Source organism: Corvus hawaiiensis, chromosome 5 (genome assembly GCF_020740725.1).
Source record: "Corvus hawaiiensis isolate bCorHaw1 chromosome 5, bCorHaw1.pri.cur, whole genome shotgun sequence".
Taxonomy (NCBI): Eukaryota; Metazoa; Chordata; class Aves; order Passeriformes; family Corvidae; genus Corvus; species Corvus hawaiiensis.
Window position 1 is genome coordinate 14,945,041 of NC_063217.1, and position 18,659 is coordinate 14,963,699.

The 18,659-nt window shown below is 35.5% G+C and overlaps 1 protein-coding gene across 3 annotated transcripts in view; it reads right to left on the minus strand.

The window, feature by feature from the left end:
- BOD1L1 (biorientation of chromosomes in cell division 1 like 1) overlaps positions 1-18,659 on the minus strand; it is a 36,881-nt gene that overhangs the window by 2,213 nt on the left and 16,009 nt on the right. For 2 of the 3 annotated variants that reach the window (XM_048303415.1, XM_048303414.1), the window contains exons 11-24: positions 17,231-17,292; positions 15,772-15,841; positions 13,178-13,221; positions 12,210-12,297; positions 11,079-11,158; positions 10,359-10,443; positions 9,300-9,373; positions 7,916-7,991; positions 7,801-7,835; positions 5,831-5,876; positions 2,916-2,950; positions 2,726-2,810; positions 2,133-2,286; positions 348-491 (exon numbers count right to left, since the gene is read on the minus strand). In XM_048303415.1, coding sequence (XP_048159372.1) covers positions 348-491; positions 2,133-2,286; positions 2,726-2,810; positions 2,916-2,950; positions 5,831-5,876; positions 7,801-7,835; positions 7,916-7,991; positions 9,300-9,373; positions 10,359-10,443; positions 11,079-11,158; positions 12,210-12,297; positions 13,178-13,221; positions 15,772-15,841; positions 17,231-17,292 — 1,078 coding nt within the window. Of the gene's footprint in view, positions 1-347; positions 492-2,132; positions 2,287-2,725; positions 2,811-2,915; positions 2,951-5,830; positions 5,877-7,800; positions 7,836-7,915; positions 7,992-9,299; positions 9,374-10,358; positions 10,444-11,078; positions 11,159-12,209; positions 12,298-13,177; positions 13,222-15,771; positions 15,842-17,230; positions 17,293-18,659 lie in introns of those variants that run through there. The other variant, XM_048303416.1, reaches the window with a different exon arrangement.

An 18,659-nucleotide genomic window follows, 5' to 3' on the forward strand; every position in this document is an offset into this window, starting at 1 on the left:
CATAATCATATTTAGCTTTAACCTGAACTACCGATGCTCTTACCCTCTCACCCAGGAAAGAATCACAGCTCAAGTTAAAATACTACATAAACAGCATTTTCAGATTCTCCCAAGAGGTTTCCAAGGATATAAAGAAAAAAATCTAGCCTTCCAAATGTCAAATAAAGGAAGAAAAAGAAAAAATGTAAACAGAAGAAAATCCTTTAAAAGCTTTTATATATCACAAAAGAACAGAACAAAACTAGTCTGCTGTTCAGATTTTGAAACAGTATGTTACATATAAGGAAAGGATCACTGTAGTGGCTTCCAAAACAAATACTCAAAGCAGATTCAACTTTAATACTTACTGTGTCAATGGAGGAGATTTATTAATTTTTGTATCGCTTGAAGATCTTTTTTTTGCTGCTAGTTTCTGTCGTTTTCTAGGAGAAACTGAACTTGGACTGCTGCCTTTAGAAGTTGCACGTGTGGTTGGCTTGCTGGGCTGTTTTCTGTAATACAAAAGAATGATGAATTTATATATAAGAAAATACTTTTACCAAGTCACTTTCTTCTTGCATTCCAAGTGAAGATAATTAAGGCTACATAGTATTTGCAACAAGTAAATCAAAGTTGCCAAAAGAAACAGTGAAAAAAACGTATTTGCCTACTTAAAGACATACTGCAATGCCAAGCTGTGCATTTTCATATCAAATGTAGAATCAAAAGGCTACTTTACTGACAATATTTGGTATTTCACAAAAAAACCCAAAAAACCCATTCCAAATCTGCAATAAATTTTGTACATAAGTGTCCATGTTTAAAAGAATATCTTGTAGTATGAACTCACTCATATGAGCTTCAGTACCCACAAGTTCAAAAACATGAAAAACTGGTTATTGGCAATTAATTTAATAGTTTAGAAAACAGGTGACTTAAGTCAGAGAAATCCAGCAATGCTGAAAATGAAGAAGCATCCCCTTCCACAAAATTATTTCCAAATGCTACTTATAAAATGCAGACCGTAAGCAGCACCTTAAGGTAAAGATGCTTTGTTGCAATCAGAGCTAGAAAGGTAGCATTGGAAATCTGAGACACAACCCAAATCTATAAAAAACAGATGTTTCCACAAGCAAACAGAATAAACCCACAAGTATCTAAATCTTTATTACAACTTTAGAGTTAACAATTACGTGAGACTAAAGGAAGTCCCTTTGCCTTCACCAAAACAAAACTGTGGTAATGGTAAACCTTCTACCTGTGGTAGTGGTAAACCTTCACAGTTTTTATGTAAATCAAGAATCATGTAACTACTTTCAGACTCAGTTCTGAAATTATCAGTTCAAGAGCACTATGTGTTTGCCCAAAGGCAAACATATAATATACACAATATAACATATAATATCCGGGAGTGAAGTAAATATGGTCAATTGAAAGTAATCTCACCACTAACATAAAAAACCCCCGGACTCCAATTCTCTTCTGAAAGACAGCAACATAAATCAAAACTTCCCAAAGCTGCTATCTTTCATTGTTTCCACAATAAGATCAAGAGGATGAGCTCTGCTAGAATTCAGTTTGCCCACAAAAAGGCAGACCTGTGCTAAAGCGGATGAAGAATGGCTTCCTGAGAACAGAACTCTTGCTACTACACATCTTTTGCAGCAAGATTGCAAATCACCGTACTAGAAATTCAATCATCCACTACTGCAGATTCATGAATTTAACTGGGACAGTACTTAAAGACACCAACAGGAGTAATTATACTTTCACCTTGTTCCAACACCAAATATCCAATGGTGAATTGTACAGTCAACACAGATGTCCCATTCTACCCATCAGAACCAAGCATCCTTAGACTCAAATTCTAGTGAGTCATCACTAGGATGAAAAGTGCCAACAGGATCAATTCTTACCTTGTTACATATTCAAGTATGCTTTTTGAGACCCTAACAGTTACCCCCACCTCACTTTTGTCTCTTCATTCCTAGAAAAGTGCTACTAGAATTAAAATCAAAATTACTTGGGAAGCTCTTATCAATTTAAAGCAAACAAACAGAAAAAGTCAAAAAGAGGAAGTAACAACCTCTTCTGCGTAACACAACCGAGAACAATGTAGAAAAAAAGCTTGTTATTGGAGTCTCTACAGTTACCTCTGAGCCTCTAATCTTGTGGATGATCTAGTTGTGGCCCCAGAATGTGCATCATCATCTTCCTCACCGTCCTCTTCCTCACCTTCCTCTTGCTCTTTTAGTTCATCTTCAGAAGATGTTAATTTCCGACGTTTCTTCTCTGGCTCCAGTGTTTCTGTCCATGTAAAATTTTACACATATGCTATAATTTTCCAAAAGCCCTCCAAAAGGACATGAACACTTAATTTAGAAAAGGTATTCTAGTCACAAATCCCATTTTCAGTAAGTAATTTTCCATTTCCTTTATATTTCAGCATTTTTAATTCACACTTGTTTGACTAAATCTTGCTAACGCATTCACCACAGTTTACTTACACAGCTCATAGCCAGAATTCATAGAAAGTTCATGAGGCTTTACAGAAGCATCTGGGATGTAGCAATTCTGACATGAGATTACAGCAATTTACACATATTTACATAATATTTACACTAGCTGTAATTCAATGATTTTTCCTCAAGAAAGGAAAATTGAATAAAGCTTATCTTGTTGCTATTAGTAAACAGAAAGGCACAGCAGTATTTTCTTATTCTGTTAGGAGTAGCATAGCTTTTACCAGTTTCCTCTGATTGAACCAGAGAACGCCTGGGCTTTCTTCCCCTTTTACGCACAACCATTTCTGCTTTCTCAGTTTCATCTTCCTGAAAAAACAAAATGGAACCAAGTAAGTCAAGAACTATCTACTTTACATAGAAGACAGACATTTTTCATTACATACTGCTTGTAAATTTACAAATTGCACTTACGTTTGTTGTTTCTTTCTTATTAGATATGTCTGTACCTAAAAAGAAAGAACAAAACTTAATCCTGAACTTCAAATCTTTCACCAATCAATTTAAAAGGGAGTTCTTTCATACTCTCTCAACTTTGCATAAACATCATAGTAGCTCAGAAAACATTTGAAGTCTTTTTCTAATTTAGAAAATAGCTTTGTTATACTTTGTTATATACAGAAACTGGGATAACGATTAAATTTTTTTTTTAAGTACTAAGGCTTTATATGACTGACAGTATTTATTGCTTTGTTGCATATGCTGTTTTGTTTTAATGGAAAAGCGAAGTTACTTGCCCCTTTTAACTACTGTCAACCAATTACAGAATCACAGAAAAATTTAGCTTAGAAGGAGCCTCTAGAGGTCACCTAGTCCAATCTCCTGTTCAAAGCTTGGCTAAATTAACTGATCTGATCATACCGGGCAAGACCTTGTTCAGTCCAATTTTTAAAGTCTCCAAGAACATGGTCCCTCCAGTAAATCTGTTCTAGTGCTTAACTGTGCCCATGCTGAAGCACCAAGATGACCAAGATGAAGCTCAAGAAGACACTATTTAAAACCTTTCTCGTACCTGGTATGCAAATTACATGACTTCCTCTGCTGAAATACTTCTTACTTGCAATTCAGTAATTTTTACAGGCTAGCCTATACATGTTAAAACAGATTTTTAACTCTACATCCCATGTCTCAACTTGGCTTCTCTCCATGGTTACCACTTCTACCCTAACTCTGTGATGAGAGAGATTATTTTACAAAGCTTTTGAACTCTGTCGAGCAGAATTATCTCAACACCGCAAGGATAAAAATCCTTAGCAATAGAAAAGAGAAGCAACCTAAATAAAAGCAAGTTTTTGTATCTTTTTTTCCCCTGCCATAAAATTCCTGTCTAATTTCTGAAAGCTATATGAAAGAGGACACAAACGCTAAAACCCTCACCAATTAGACTGACAGAACAAACAAAAGAACATCAATGCGACGGATCTAAAATAGATCTCAAAGAGCAGAAACATATTCTAAAACTCACACGCAAGCATTTTGGAACTCCTTTGTAAGGTTATGGGGAAAAACTTTATACAAAAGCAAATGAAGTACAACACAAATATATTTAAGTATTAAAAAAGTAAGTGAAATAAAACATAGGACTGTCCACTGTATTAAGTTCTTCACACAACGTAAGTACATACATAATACAAGCAGCATGTATTAGTTCTGTTTTGTTCAAAAGAGATACTTCAAAATTCTGGTACATTTTGGCAAATTTGTGGCAAAGGGGTTTTTGACTCAAGAATAATCCCATCTAGATCCAAGACATGCCTTTAACAGACAACCCTCTGTAAGATACGAAAATGTAATACTTTTGCCTAAAGGTAAGTATAAAAATAGTAAGACATGGTATCTAAAAATCTTACTAATTTTAGAGCAGCAACTGCTGATTAGTGCTAAGTAATTAGTTTCAAGTTCAGTGTCAGTGTTATGGGAGGATGATGCCTTCATAAAACTTATGCCTCTTAACTGCATGTGCTGTAGTGACCAAAAATAAATCTCTGCATCCCACTCCACATGTGGCTGTGTCCCTATTTCAAATCCTTATGCAGAACACCCAGAAATTACCAGAATAAGTGAACTGCACAGAGGGATTCAACTTGGCTTCCTTCTCATTGCAATTTCAAGGGTTTTCAAGCCCTTTATGCATGTGAATACTAATATAGGATGAAAAGTTTAATAGTGCATTCTTCCACTTTATATACTTCTCTTAGCATTGCTGTGGTATCAACAGCCTTGTACCTGGAAAATGGAATGTTACATAACACACTCAAACTAAGTACACGGTGAGGTGTCTGTCCTCTTGGATAAAAAACAAAGTAGAATGCACTTTTATTTCATTCTCACATTCTTGTCTGTTCTCTTTGCAGTTCACAGAAGTCAAGTACCACACAATGAGCTAACCCTTCAGAGACAATTCTGAAGCATATGGATTAAAGCTGACATTTTAACAAATGTGGAGAAAATAGGAAACAGTCCATATGTGCAGTGCAGCCAAATTAGTATCTCTGTAGAAACCTAAGCTTTTGGACACTCCAGAAAATTTGTTTTCTCAGATTTGTTACGTTTGTTTGCATTTGTTTACAAACAATTTTTAACCTACTTTTCAGGTTCACCTGCTTCCTGAAATAGGTTTTTTAAGTTTGTTTTATGAATGGCCATAATTAAAAAGACACATTTAAACAACCAATGCAGTTCAGACTCTATACACAAGAAAAATTAGGAAAGAGAAACAGAAAGGTATTTCACTTAATTGTATTTTAGTTTGAAGCACTAAGAGAACATCTTTGAGTCAAGCTAAGCAACTATCTTCCACAGATCTTACAGCAGTTGTGAAAACGGAAGAAGAAACATCCCCTCAAGATACCTCTAAGCTCTTTAGATGGATATCAACAGATAAACCAATTAACTGAACAAAATTTGAAATTTAATGTAGTAAGAGTGATTGATAGTCACTGTATGAAAGAAAACACGCAGAAATGAAAAACAGTCACTAAGAGCCAGTATGATAGGGGTACCTACCTTCCTCTGAAGCTTTGCCATGTACTTAGCCCACTCAGTCATTTGGTATATTCTGCAATGCATTATTCAGCACTGAGTAGTGCTGCTGCATCTTTCAACTAAGTTCTTATCAAGCTGCTCTTTTTTGAAAAGAAAAACTTGGTAGCAATTTGGGACAAATCTTCACTTCATCTCTTACTTCAGACATTTTCATTCATGAATAACACTGACTGCCAGAGATGATATCAGGATGAAGAAAGTGATTCACATGTGATTTTTGTGAAAACCCTCTTTATTTCTTCCATTTTTCGCTTTATATGTTGAGGCAGATATAATTTTCTTACCTGCTGGAGGTGTTTTCCCTCTGCTTGCAAAGGTAGGAGACTGCAGCTGAAATGAAAAAAAAGTGGGTTACTTAATTTAAAGAAAATCAGAAAAATTCAGCATTGTATTACATAATCACAGAAACTTGCTCAGATTCATTGCAGAATGAATCTGTAGATCTAGAACATGTGAACATTCTAATGAGCACACAAAGTTTGTACTGAGTTTAACAATAGGATCCATTTTTCTGTTTTGATAAAGAACTGAAACAAGTCAAATCAGCCCATAAACCAATCATAGCGCTTTCAGTAACCTGACAATAAAATAATTGCAATAAAAGACACAAAAGATAAAAGCAGTTTCAGGCAAACACATTTCTGAGTATTTAGTTATCAACAAAGAAGTTTTGTACAGTCACTTTATGTAATCCCACATACAGATTTACAGAACTACAAACCACCACAAATTTTTTATTTACTCAGAATGCAGAAAAAGCTATGTATAATTACACAATGTCCTGTGATGACTGTCCAAAAACTTCAGTGCTTTCACCACCAAATGACTGCAGTAGGATGCCTATGATTCCTCTGAAGTAGCAACATGTTCCCAAAGCAGCCCTGGGGAAACTGTCATGTAAAGGTATCTCACCTTAGAGAACCCCTGTCTCAGATGGAGGGCAGGTATCACTCCTCCCTGAGCCAGCCTGCAGCTGACACCAATCACTCACTCATCACTAAGAGGTACAAGACCTTTAAATACTTGAACCAGAACAAGATGATTCTGTTCCAGTACTGGCACTGAGTACAGTGCCAAGGTACACCTATTTTTGAGGGTGATTTTGAAATTTGTTTTAATCCTTAACTGGACAAACCCTCCCCCCCCATAACAACCAAACAAAAACCAACCCACAACACCAAAACCAAATACCAAAACACACACCAGATCAAATTACATTTCATTAAATTAATATTGAAAAAAAAAAATCAATTAGGAAAGACTAGGAATTCTGAAACAGAATTCCAGCCAACCTGTAAGAAGGGACAGGACTCAAAGGGCTGCCTGAAATACAAGGACAGAACAAGCAGAGACAATAATTCCTGTTATCCATAAACTAGGTAAATTCCCAAGATCTCCAACAGCCATGCCAGCTGATGCCTCACCAGGCAAGCAGGAAGAAAACATGTGTTTCAACATAACTTTAAAATAACCCCTTTTCTATGCAATAACATTGATTTTGAAATAGAGGAATTCCCTGGAGAGAAGCCTTCAACGGGAATAAATCCACCTGGTTGTACTCCACAAACATGCCTGACCCATTACTGCCCTGTGCTGTAATCCAATTGGATTGCAGAAACAATGCCAACAGAACACTTTCTTAGCTGTCAATGTCCTTCACAGGAGTTAGGAAATAAAACTACCACTGAGCTTTAAAAGACAGAGGTATGTTTCATGAGCTCCTAGGTTACACACCACTATGTGTCTACCTCTTGCATGAACTGTAATGTTGCAATATATATGCAATACAACTGCTTTACATACTATTTTATTTTACAGCTATGAAGAGATACTATGTGCTACTATTATGACACATTCAGCAGAGGGGAAAAAAAATTCGTTTTTGAAATAAAGTCACCCTTGCTCTTCAGGCCAAAATTACTCTCAGCACGAACTAAAAGACACACATGCACACCACCAAAATTTCACCCTGCACACAAGCATATATTGCTATCCGGCACAACACTTGAATTTGTATTAAGTGAACTAAGCATGAAGCTGATAGGTAACTTGCTGTGTTCTGACTTAACACAATATAGATGAACTTTTTAATCAAAATATAAAGAGAGACTATTAACCGTTTTTGTTTGCTTAGACTGAACTCAATTATCAAGTTTCCCATAAGATGTTTCTGAGATGCTGTAAACTGTTAAACAGGTAAATGGCTCTTGAAATACTGTGTTTAAATGCACCCAAACAAAATAAAGGCACTTACATTCCCAGTGCTCATATCAGCTTTTGACTCCCCACCTGAGGGAAGAAATATGAGTTCAGAACTTGAATGTCACTATTATCCTTGTTTTTTCACACAGGTATTATGAACTACTTACCACCAGGTTGTACTGCTTCAAGAGGGTATTTACGAGGCCGTCCCCTTTTGCGTTTCACTACTACAGGCTGATTTTCCTATTAAAAATAAAAGACAAAAATATTTTGGCTACTGTAACTGGCATTTGAGCAATACAATACAAAGACTGCTAATTTAATTCATAATGTGACAGTGGCAGAAGTAGTGATTTTCAGTTAAAAAATAGATGAGGCAAGTTTCATAGGAAGAGACACTGCCTGTTATGAATCAACTAATATAGGTGAAAAGAAACAAGACAACTCCCAATTACACAAAACACTCTGTGGCTTGACTCAGGCACAAAGCATGTCTGAGAATGCAGTGCCTCCTGCTCCCTTAGCCCCAAAATCTCTACCACTTGGTCTCACCAATGCTGCTGGCTTACCCCATAAAAGAACTCCAGACTTTACATCCCATGAGCACATTTTCCTAGTGCCATATAGCTCAGTATACATCCTGTAAGTTGAGCAAGTGCTTCAAACAGCTAATACCCTAATTATTGTGATAAACAGATTGCTGATATTCTCTATATAAACAGGATCTTTAGCAAAAAAAGGCCCCTTCCTTTGAAGTTTTAAGCTTTGAAAGACAACTTTTAAGTAATAAATACAGTCAGATGCTCAGATTGTGAAATCCCCAAGAATAGATTTTCTCTTATATACAAGGGAAGATTAAATGCTTCATTCAGCATTTACTGAAGTTTAGCAGTATCTCCCCCAGAATGGTTCTAAGAGACTCAAACCTCAAGTGAACAAACATAAAAACGTATTCCTTTAATTTTCTTTCACTTCCAAATTTGAGGCAAAGAAAGCAAATGATGAAAGCCAACACCTTTCTGAGATCAGTGTCTATTTCTAGAGGCCAGCATCAATTTTAACCTCTAGGGTTCAGACATTTTTTTACAACCCATACTGTAGAATATCACAAGTATGTGCCTAGGAGATAATATAAAGACTTTAAAAATTGTTCAAAAATAGTGTTTTTTAAAGCCAAGTCATATTTGTTAATGAGTAAACTGTCCATATCAATTAGAAAGTTTTCAGAAAACATGATTTCTATATAATACAACTCTATGTAATTGCTTCCTAGACATTTTGTAAGCACTACTAAGCATAGCAAGGGAGTTAGTCCTACTTTGGTAATCAGACATTGATGTCTTATGGTCTGTGAGTTTATACTTTGTGACAGAGCTACATAAGTCCTTGGTACTCTACCGTACCAAACAAATTTTCACAACTATTTCTTAGTAGGTGAAGGCCAAGTTTTAATATTGCTGTCAACAAAATACAAAGTACTTATCCACTGCAAAGATAGTGCAGATTCACAGTATTCTATCTCAGTGAGTTATCATGAGTAAGACCACTCACCTCTGGAGAATTTTCATTTGATTCTAGACTGCGCTTTTTCTTTTCAGACATTTCCTGTTCAATCTTAAATTCATCTTCACACATACAAAATAAAATAAAGAAAGAAAGGAAATTGTATACCTTTGTTTTATTAGGCAAAGGAAATGTAGTACAAGCCACAACCTCCACACTGAAAACGTTATTTCATTCCTTAGCCCAAAATTCCCTAAAAACACCCATCAGAAATCAACACTGTTTGCCTTGTAGCAACAGTGTACTGGTCTGCCAAAATGCTTCCCTAACACCAGATGAGTTAAGAAGGTCTCCTATTTTAAGGTAAAATCAAAAGCTCACTATTGTGGCATACTATAAAATGGTACAACAAATACAAGCCCCTATTCCATTTTCTCACATGTTCCATGAAACAGGAAGCTGAGGATACAAGCACATTGCAGAACAGACTCATACTTGTCATCTTGCTCACATGAGAAACAAAGCTATTAATAGGTTAAACTAACATCAGGGAAGATTCTCACACTGTTCCCAGAAAGACAGACTGAAGTAACATTAAAACAGATATTAATAATGTGGATATGCCATCTTTTATTATTTATTTTAGTGCAATGAAGTCAATTACAACAGTGCAATTTGCACTCTTTTCTGGTTGGTTTCTCTACAGAAACAAACAAAACTCATTTGATTGTTATGTCATGGATTTTTACACAGGACAGCTCTTGCTTGTGGTCAGAGTTAGGAGATGTTCTTATCATATAATGCTGATTGTGCTATTTGCCTGCCTACCTGTTTATTTCCCATTAGCTTTCCTACCCAAGATACATACTGAAGCAGTAATGGAGCAAATGGGTGGTAATACAGCAGAAACATCAAAACTTCTTTCACCATTAAAGAAACTAAGACTAATGCATTATTTGATAGCAGTAATAGAGCAGAAATCAACTAGAGAATACATGCAAGTATATTTGCTGGGATCAAGTTCCCAATTTCTCTCAAAAATCACTCAAATGAAATGAGCATTCAGTATGGGTTCAGAAAATCTGCCATAATGGGCAGTTTAATTACCTTTTTCTTCCACAGTACTTCTAGGAGGTGTTTGTGTTACATCAATTTCTTTGGACACTTCTGCTGCATCACCTGAAATAACTTCCTACATTATTTTGAAACAAGAGAGAAAAGATGTCTTACCACACATTGAAGATCACTGCCAGTTACACTAAAAAATCACCCCACCCTGATACATGAGTAGTTATTTTACTCATCAAGATTTTGTACTGCATCTTAAAAACTTTGATGCTGAGAAGCTTCATCACAAATTAATGGGTGAGACAGTCCCAAATATACTGCATGTACTCCTAAAAAGAAGATCTATTTTGCCTTAATTCCTGTTTTGATCTAGCAGGAGTCAGTACAAAGTCAGAACTTGAGTGAAGTGCAATACCCTCTTGAAGATCTCAGATCAGTATGTCCATGTTGATGCTGAACTGACCAGACAGCTGGGATCCAAAAATGCTCCATGAGATCCCAAGCTCCTACCTATTGTTCAACTCCGTCCTCTCAGCCTTCCATACCTCAAAGAGGTTCAACACAGACCCCCGCTTTTTGTTTTTATATTGTCTCCCCCACTGAAACATATCATTCTCTAGTCAGTTCTTTTATATTCAAGACAATGCAAAAGCAGCTTATTTATGGAAACACCTCCCAAAATAAATTGCTGGAGAAATAATGACTTAGATTTTAATCTTATTTACAATTGCAGAACATAAAGAAGTTCTCGGAAAATACCTTAATGTTATCAGGTTTCATTTTGGAACACTGACTTTGTTCATCATCTTTTAGCACATCCTGAGCAATCAGCTGGTTGCCTGTAAAACCAAGTGACAACTGAAATGTTAAGAAAGTGTCTTCTGCATTTGTCATCTTTTCATGCCACTTTTATACCAGCTCACTATTACTGAGATTCAAAAGTCTGAAAAGCAGCATCTTACTTACAGATGAACAGATCGTTATTCTAACCACTCTTTGAAAAGGGAAGACAACACAATAACAAAAGAGAATTACATGTTTCTTGTATGTTACAGGTGTGGTTTGTTTTGTTTGTTTTTAAAGACAAGGCCAAAATTGAAATTTGGTGGGACCACATCAAGAAATAGAACATCAACCTTAACTTCAACTCACCCAGAGACAGGGAAAGCGGTTAATGCTTTGTGGGACACTAATGAATACATGACTTCTAATTACTCACTTCATCAAATCAAAATTCTTAGAAGAAGAATAAGCTGTTAAAAAAATGCTATTATTAATTATACTAACTCTTTTTCTAAATTGTTCTGATGCTGAAAAGACAAAAGAAGTTGAATCCAGAGCTTGAAGAGATTTTACACTGTCAGTCTTGTAATTACTGTATCAACAAAATGCCCAACTTATTTCTATGTTAACTTTGTCTAAATTTAATTTAAAAATGTTATGCCATTCAATGGACTGAATTTCTTCTCACCTTTTGCTTCCAGACAAATAAAAGGCTACACTAAAATGTAGTTCTTTCCAACCTAAGAAAAGGAAGCATCCAGCCCCACAAAGTCTATTGAATGTTTAGATTTTCCTCCAATGATCAGCTCCTTATCTTTAAAAGGATAAAACTAGTAATTTTTCTAAACAAAAATGTTTCTTCACTTAAGATTGAAAAAACTACTATAATGCTCTTCTGTGCAGTAATTAAATTTGTTATAATATTTTTATCAAATATATTAACTGTAATATTAGAAGTTGTTTTGGGAATATAAATTGCTTTGGAGTTCGGAATTTCCTATATACCATTCTTTTCTCAAAAATACCATTTTATGGCCTAACCACAGTAGAACTTGGTTTTGCCACAGAAAAGCTTTGCACAAATTTGTGTACTTCTGTATCACTTACATTTTTCTTTCTCCATTGTTTCTGAAGATTCACATTGTATTCCTCTAGATCTATGTTCTTCAGTTACCTGGGTAGCCAAGTTTTCCACCTACACACAAAACACAAAGAAAGATAACTTCTTTTTTTCCATGAAGTTTATAAACACAGAAGGGAGAAACTTTTCTCGACTTGCTACTTTCAAGTACAACATACATTAAAAATGGAAAGCAGCAGTTTACAAAAGGAATTTATTCCTAGAACTCAAGTAACATTACTACTACAGAACCGCACAAAGTATCATATTTTCAGTATTGTGGTATTTTCAGAATTTCTGACTGATATTTTTACTGAAAAAGCCTCAGAATTAAGCACCCTACTACACATTTTAAAAATAGTTCATTGCAGTAAATCACACAAAATATTTCTGGATTTAAAGGACATTTTCCTACATGCAAGAACAATAGAAATGTCGCCAACCAGCATTTCAATACAGTAATAAATAAATTTACTACTCAAGTGTAAGCAAAAACAAACAATGTCAGCTTGCTACCTGTATTTAATATCATTTCTGCTCCGTAAGATACATTTTACATTTGCAAGTTTCCCAGTTATCCCTCTTAAGTATAAGTTCTTCTGAAAGACCTCAGACTGCATTAAAATAGGTTTCTAATTGTGATCAAAACCTCCAAGAATGATCCCTATTTTTTTTCCTCTACTGTCATGGAGATCAATCAAGCTTATCTTTTCTGCCAGTTAAGTCTTGAAATAGTCACAGACTATGGAACAACAATACAAGATTTATTTACTGGCAGATTATAAAGAATAATTAGACATCAACCTACACAGCTGCAGAGTCTCAGTATACATAGGCTCTGCATATACAAAAATAATATTTCCCTTTAGAGAATATTTAATGTAAATAGAAGTAAATTCAAGTATGAGAAAAGCAGCACAGATTTAGAGAATAAATTTAAAAACTAAGAACTTACATGAGAAGTTTCTCTTTCTAAAGGAGTATTTCTCTGCAGCATATCTATTAAAAATAATTACAACACAATCAGAAAAGCTAAACAACAGCAAAGTATCACAGTATCCTCTACTTCACCTCCCTGAAAGGATTCTAGAGAACCTGAAACTACATAAAACTTACTTTCAATGTTGGAAATAAGAGACAGCCAATCTTCTCTTTAACAATATACTCACAAAACAAAACAAGAATATGAATTTCTGAGCATAGGATAACTAAGAATCACTTTATGGTTGAAATACAGGCAATGAAGGGGCTGTCATCTTTGAAATTTATGGTGACTTTGACATTTCAAATACAGTTCTACCACTTGAATCAGAATTTCATCCATCACAGTCTTAGATACTGATCATGGGATGAAGTAAAATGTGATTGAGCTATGCTGTAACATTATGCTTTCAGAGAACTGAAGTTTGCATAATTGTACTAGTGAGATCTGTATCTGATAGAATGCATGTAAGGAAATTGTCCAATTGCTACGCTCTACTATACTCTGATGAACTACAGCCTCAGTCTTCCATATCACAAACACAGGGAAAATAATTATGAGAGTTGATGAGTGGTCTGAAGTTTTGAAAGAATTCCGTAACTTCCAGTACATAAAGAGAATTATAAAGAAGCTGCTCTATCAGGTGTTCTTAATATCTGATTCATAAAAGCGATGAATTAATATCTTAATTTTTAAAAGTTGCTGAAACATTCCAAGCAACTTTCCTTTTAGCTACAGTAAGAACATAAACCTAAAATCCAATAAACCCACTCTTTTTTACATAGTTTTATATATTTTGTAGCTCATTTCTTAAATCTACATGTTTTAGCAACAATTCTTCCACAGCTACACTGCTGAGTTGCACATCTTTCAATTTTTAAAGCAGTGTCAAATGAAGAGCTAGCTCCTACCCACTCAAACAGCAAAGATTTGTTTACATTCCAAAGAATCTTGGACTACTAAACTACTGTGTCTGCTGTTCATATTCATGACAGGACACACATTTGTCTTTTAAACAACTTCCTTTTACGTATGTTGAGCTGTATGTATATAAGCATGCATATATACATATATGAGAGATTATTGCAGAGGAGAAAAAAACCTCTCTACCAAGACCTACAAAGCATTAGTCTTCAGAATGTGTCATACCCAACATAATTTACGCAACAAATGGATTTTTGTTAAACATTTTACAAGAAACAAGATTAATCTCAGCTAGCTCAATCTGCACATTTTAAGTACTGTCTATCTGGGTGACTGAGTGATGGGAAGTGGCAGAGTTTTAAAGGCACTTCAAAGAAACCTCACAATACAGAAAAACCTTTCTGAATTTTAGATCTGCTGTCCTGAAGTCTACATTCTTCTGACCAGTTCTCAAGGTTTACATGTGCTTTCTTGTGAGCAGAGCATGCCTCTTACCACTCAGCTGAATACACACCACCCTATAAACAAAAATATGAATCTGAGCTACCCTGAGAGTAAAAACAAGAATTACAAAGTTTTATACCAATGCTCATATTTCACCTTACTGCTATTTTTGTTTTTCATTTGGTAAATTACTATTTTGGTATGCCTATTTGGTATGTCTAAAAATTTAGAAGTGAGCTTAACAGTGTGTCCTTTCATAGCATGTAGGCTTTCAGCTGCATTTCTGTAAGAGCTTTCATTTCTGTAAGAGGAAATGCATCTTTAACCTCCCCAGACAATATAAGCAGCAGTAACGCTGGTACCTCTTGGGATTCATTTTAGTTCTGCTTGTTATTTCAATAACTGAGGATTAGTTCTCATCTGGTAGTGTTGTAAACATCTTTGTAATGCATCTGGAGCACAAAATCCATCCCATTTGATGGGCACAAAGCAGGCATTTGTTTCTGTTTTAACAGGAAAGCCAAACAATTGCAACGCATAATTTGGTTTTGGAAAGAATGGATTCTTTTTTAGTTTTGGTCCCACTGAAGATTAGTTAAAGTACATGCAAAAGGAATTACTGAGCACAGATCCAAGCTGACTAATTGAGGTTCCTAAGTTGATGATTACCTACTTATAACTGCTCTTCAAATTTGAGTGGATGGCCACAAATATTTTAATCTTTTGGAGAGCAAGAAAGAAAAAAAACCAACAGAAAATTTCTGTAAAGTCTCTGTGACTTGTCATACAGTACTTACTATTTTTATATCCTCACAAGGCCTGTCACAACACCCTAAAACCAGGATATTCTAAATCTGTAAGAAAGAAAGCCATTCCTTGGGGAAGTTTCTGTATCTTTCCTGGACAAATGTTCTTCTGTATTTATTGATTTTAAACAGAATATTAGCAGTCTACTTTTTAAAAAATCCTAAATTATAAAATCCTTTCCTACTTTCAGCATATCATGTTGGAAGAAAATTCTGACCCTCCTTTCCCACAAACCAAATTCAAGCCCCCCTTGAAGTACTAGAAACATTTAAAGATTTCTGAAGGCTTTCTTCAATTCCTTTATATGTCACATATAACAAATCTGCAACCATCCCGTCATAAGTAATAGTCTCTTAAGCATGAAATTAAGTTGCTATCAGCATAAAAATCACCTTTTTGCAATTCTTTAGTTTGAAGATCCACACATCCCTCTTCACTTCTTGCACTTCCAGGCTGTTGTGACTAAATACAAAATCAAAAGAAACAAATATTGCAGATATTCAGAACAAGTATGTCTCACTCTGCTCCTTCGTATCATGATGAACATTGTCTTATCACAAACTATAGAAGTCTTCAAAAGCTTTCTTATTAAGATAGTACATATATTAAGAAGGAATAGTCAGAGCTAAGTTCAATAGTACAGAACTTAGATTTGACCTTGGAGTTAATATTAGTACCAGAGGTTAGCTTAAAAAAGCAGATTCCAGGCATTCAAGGTGCAACACCTACTCTGAGTTCCAAACACAAGCAATAGTGTAGAAATGTTCACCTATACAGGGAAAAAAGGGGTTTGCAATGTATAATGAAGTACAATGACCTCCCTTCAACTTGTGTTTTGGGTGGATTTTTTAGGTTTGCTTGCGATTTAAAAATAAAAAAAAGAAGTTGCAGATCAGCTCAAAGTTACTATTGCATAAATAATGCTACATGGAGCTAAGTGTACCTAAGTCTGATCCAAACATTGTAAACGCAGATACAGTTCCACATTATGGCTATACTGACTCTACAACTCTGTTATGCTGGTAAACAGTACAGCTGTTTTCAAGTGGAATTCAACTCTTATCAATAAATCCCACCAGACTGAAGCTGATTTAAGCTTTCCTGAAGTCCACCCTTTCACAGATGCTTGGGAGATTCTGAACCACCTTATCCCTCGATAACTTATTCTCAGAGCTTGGCAAAATATGCGGATGCACTCCTGCATCTGAAAAAGGAATTAACCCATGTGGAATCCTGCCTACTATGGATCACAGCCCAAACACACAGACAGATTCAGCTTTGGTCTTACACAAGCCATAGGTGACCATGAGCCCAAACACCCTGCATTATCCAGGGTGCCTCACTGTTCTGTGACAGGGCTGCAGTTATCAGAACAGAACAGCAGCAAGTGTTGCTCGAACACACCGCAGATGTGAGAGTCTCAAGAGTGGCCAGGAAGTGATGCAATGCAATGAACATCAGTGTAGGTTTGTTTACTGGTTCAAAGAACTAAACCAACATCTGCCAGCTCTAAGAGCTGGGGTGTGGATGGCTATTTTACAAGCACTATCACAAGCAACATGTACACAGTATAACCAATTTTTAAAAAACCAAACTTGGATGTCACGGTCACAGAAGAAGTTTGGCTGAAGGAGGGAATTATTCCTAACACAGAATAACATGGATAGACCACAATTTAAATGCCAGCTGCTTAGAAAACTACAGCTGAATAATCTCAAAAATCTTTCAAAGTTCTCCAGTTTAAATGCTACTTTTGCTGCACAAAAATCAAAAGGTACAGTAAGAAACCCTAGCAAGATGTATGAATAAGCAAGAAACAGCACAGTAAAAATTTTCAAATAACATAAATACCTTGCCAGTTTTCAAGGTACTTTCTAGTTCTTCTGCCAACTTTGGTAAGGCTGCATCATTGCCTAATGGAATACAAATATGTTAAAATTATCAGATTACATTATGCATTTATCTCATGCTATAGCAGAATGCTGTTTCTCAGTACTACCTCATGAATACAGCACATGAATTTAAACCCTTCCTGTGGACAACAGAAACAACCACCAGTCTGTTTACAGCAAACCAGCTCAATAAAACCCCAGCTTGGCATCTGCAGGAACACAAGTACTTCTGTGTTTTCCTTAAATACAAAAGGCTTGGAAAATATGGGGTATCAGGATTTACCACAGCTTACTTATGAATTCTGACTTCGGCTTTTTTTCTTGCTTGCATATGAATTCTAACTTTGGCTTTTTCTTCCTGCTTTTCTTCCAAAAAGAAACCACCAACGGATTTTTTAGACCATTTGGACCATTTCGAAACAGCAAACTACCTCTGTATTAATGAATGCAGAGCTAAGAGTTAATACTAAGGATATATTTTGTTTTAAGTGACAATTAGGTCTAAATCTGTCAGCTCTAGAACCACAATCACTGAAAATGTCCAATTTCTACAGAAACTGAAAACTCAGTAGCTCCTGTTAGCATCAATAAGATTTCAAAATACCTTAAAACTCCTTCCCATTTCATTCCCCAGGGGAAAAACTGTATGCTTACAACATCTTAAAAACAGGCCATGGCAACAGCATTGTCACACGACTTCTACAGCATTTTAGGAAACCTATTTCAGAAACCTGTTTAGACAGCTTTTCCTAAACAAATAGTTATAACATGATAATTCACCAATGCTGCATGTGAAGTGATTAAATTATGGCTGCTGTTCACGGAATAAGTACCATTACCACTGGTACTTACAAAAGCTACATCAATGGACAACAAGGATTAAGGCAAGCACCGAGATAGGAATACTTCACTGTGTAGCATTTTACACTTTCACAGCTCATGTTTGTCTCTTGTATAAACAATAAATAACATTTTTCAAGTTTACTAGATCGGAATCTTTCCTAGACAAATTCCTAAAATCCCAGAATCTGCAGAGAGTGCTTTCTCAACTCAAATATCAAAAGAACTAGAGAATAAAGCCAATCTTTGAGAAACCCACATTATAAAATGCTTTTTGAAATAATGCCAAGGACAGACATGAGAAGGAAAAGATTTTAAAAATAGTACTTGATTAGCAGCATTCCACTTCCTGTGGTATAAACAAATTTTTCTACAGTTTAATTTCTCCAAAATTTATACTGAAGTCATAATCTTGACTTCATTATAGCATCTACAGAATTCATTAATTTTCAAAAAAATTGGTGCTTCAGCTACTTCGGAGGGTCAAAGAGGTGCAAGGTCAAAAATAGTAGGATGTTCATTACACTGTCTTTTAGGAACCAGCAACC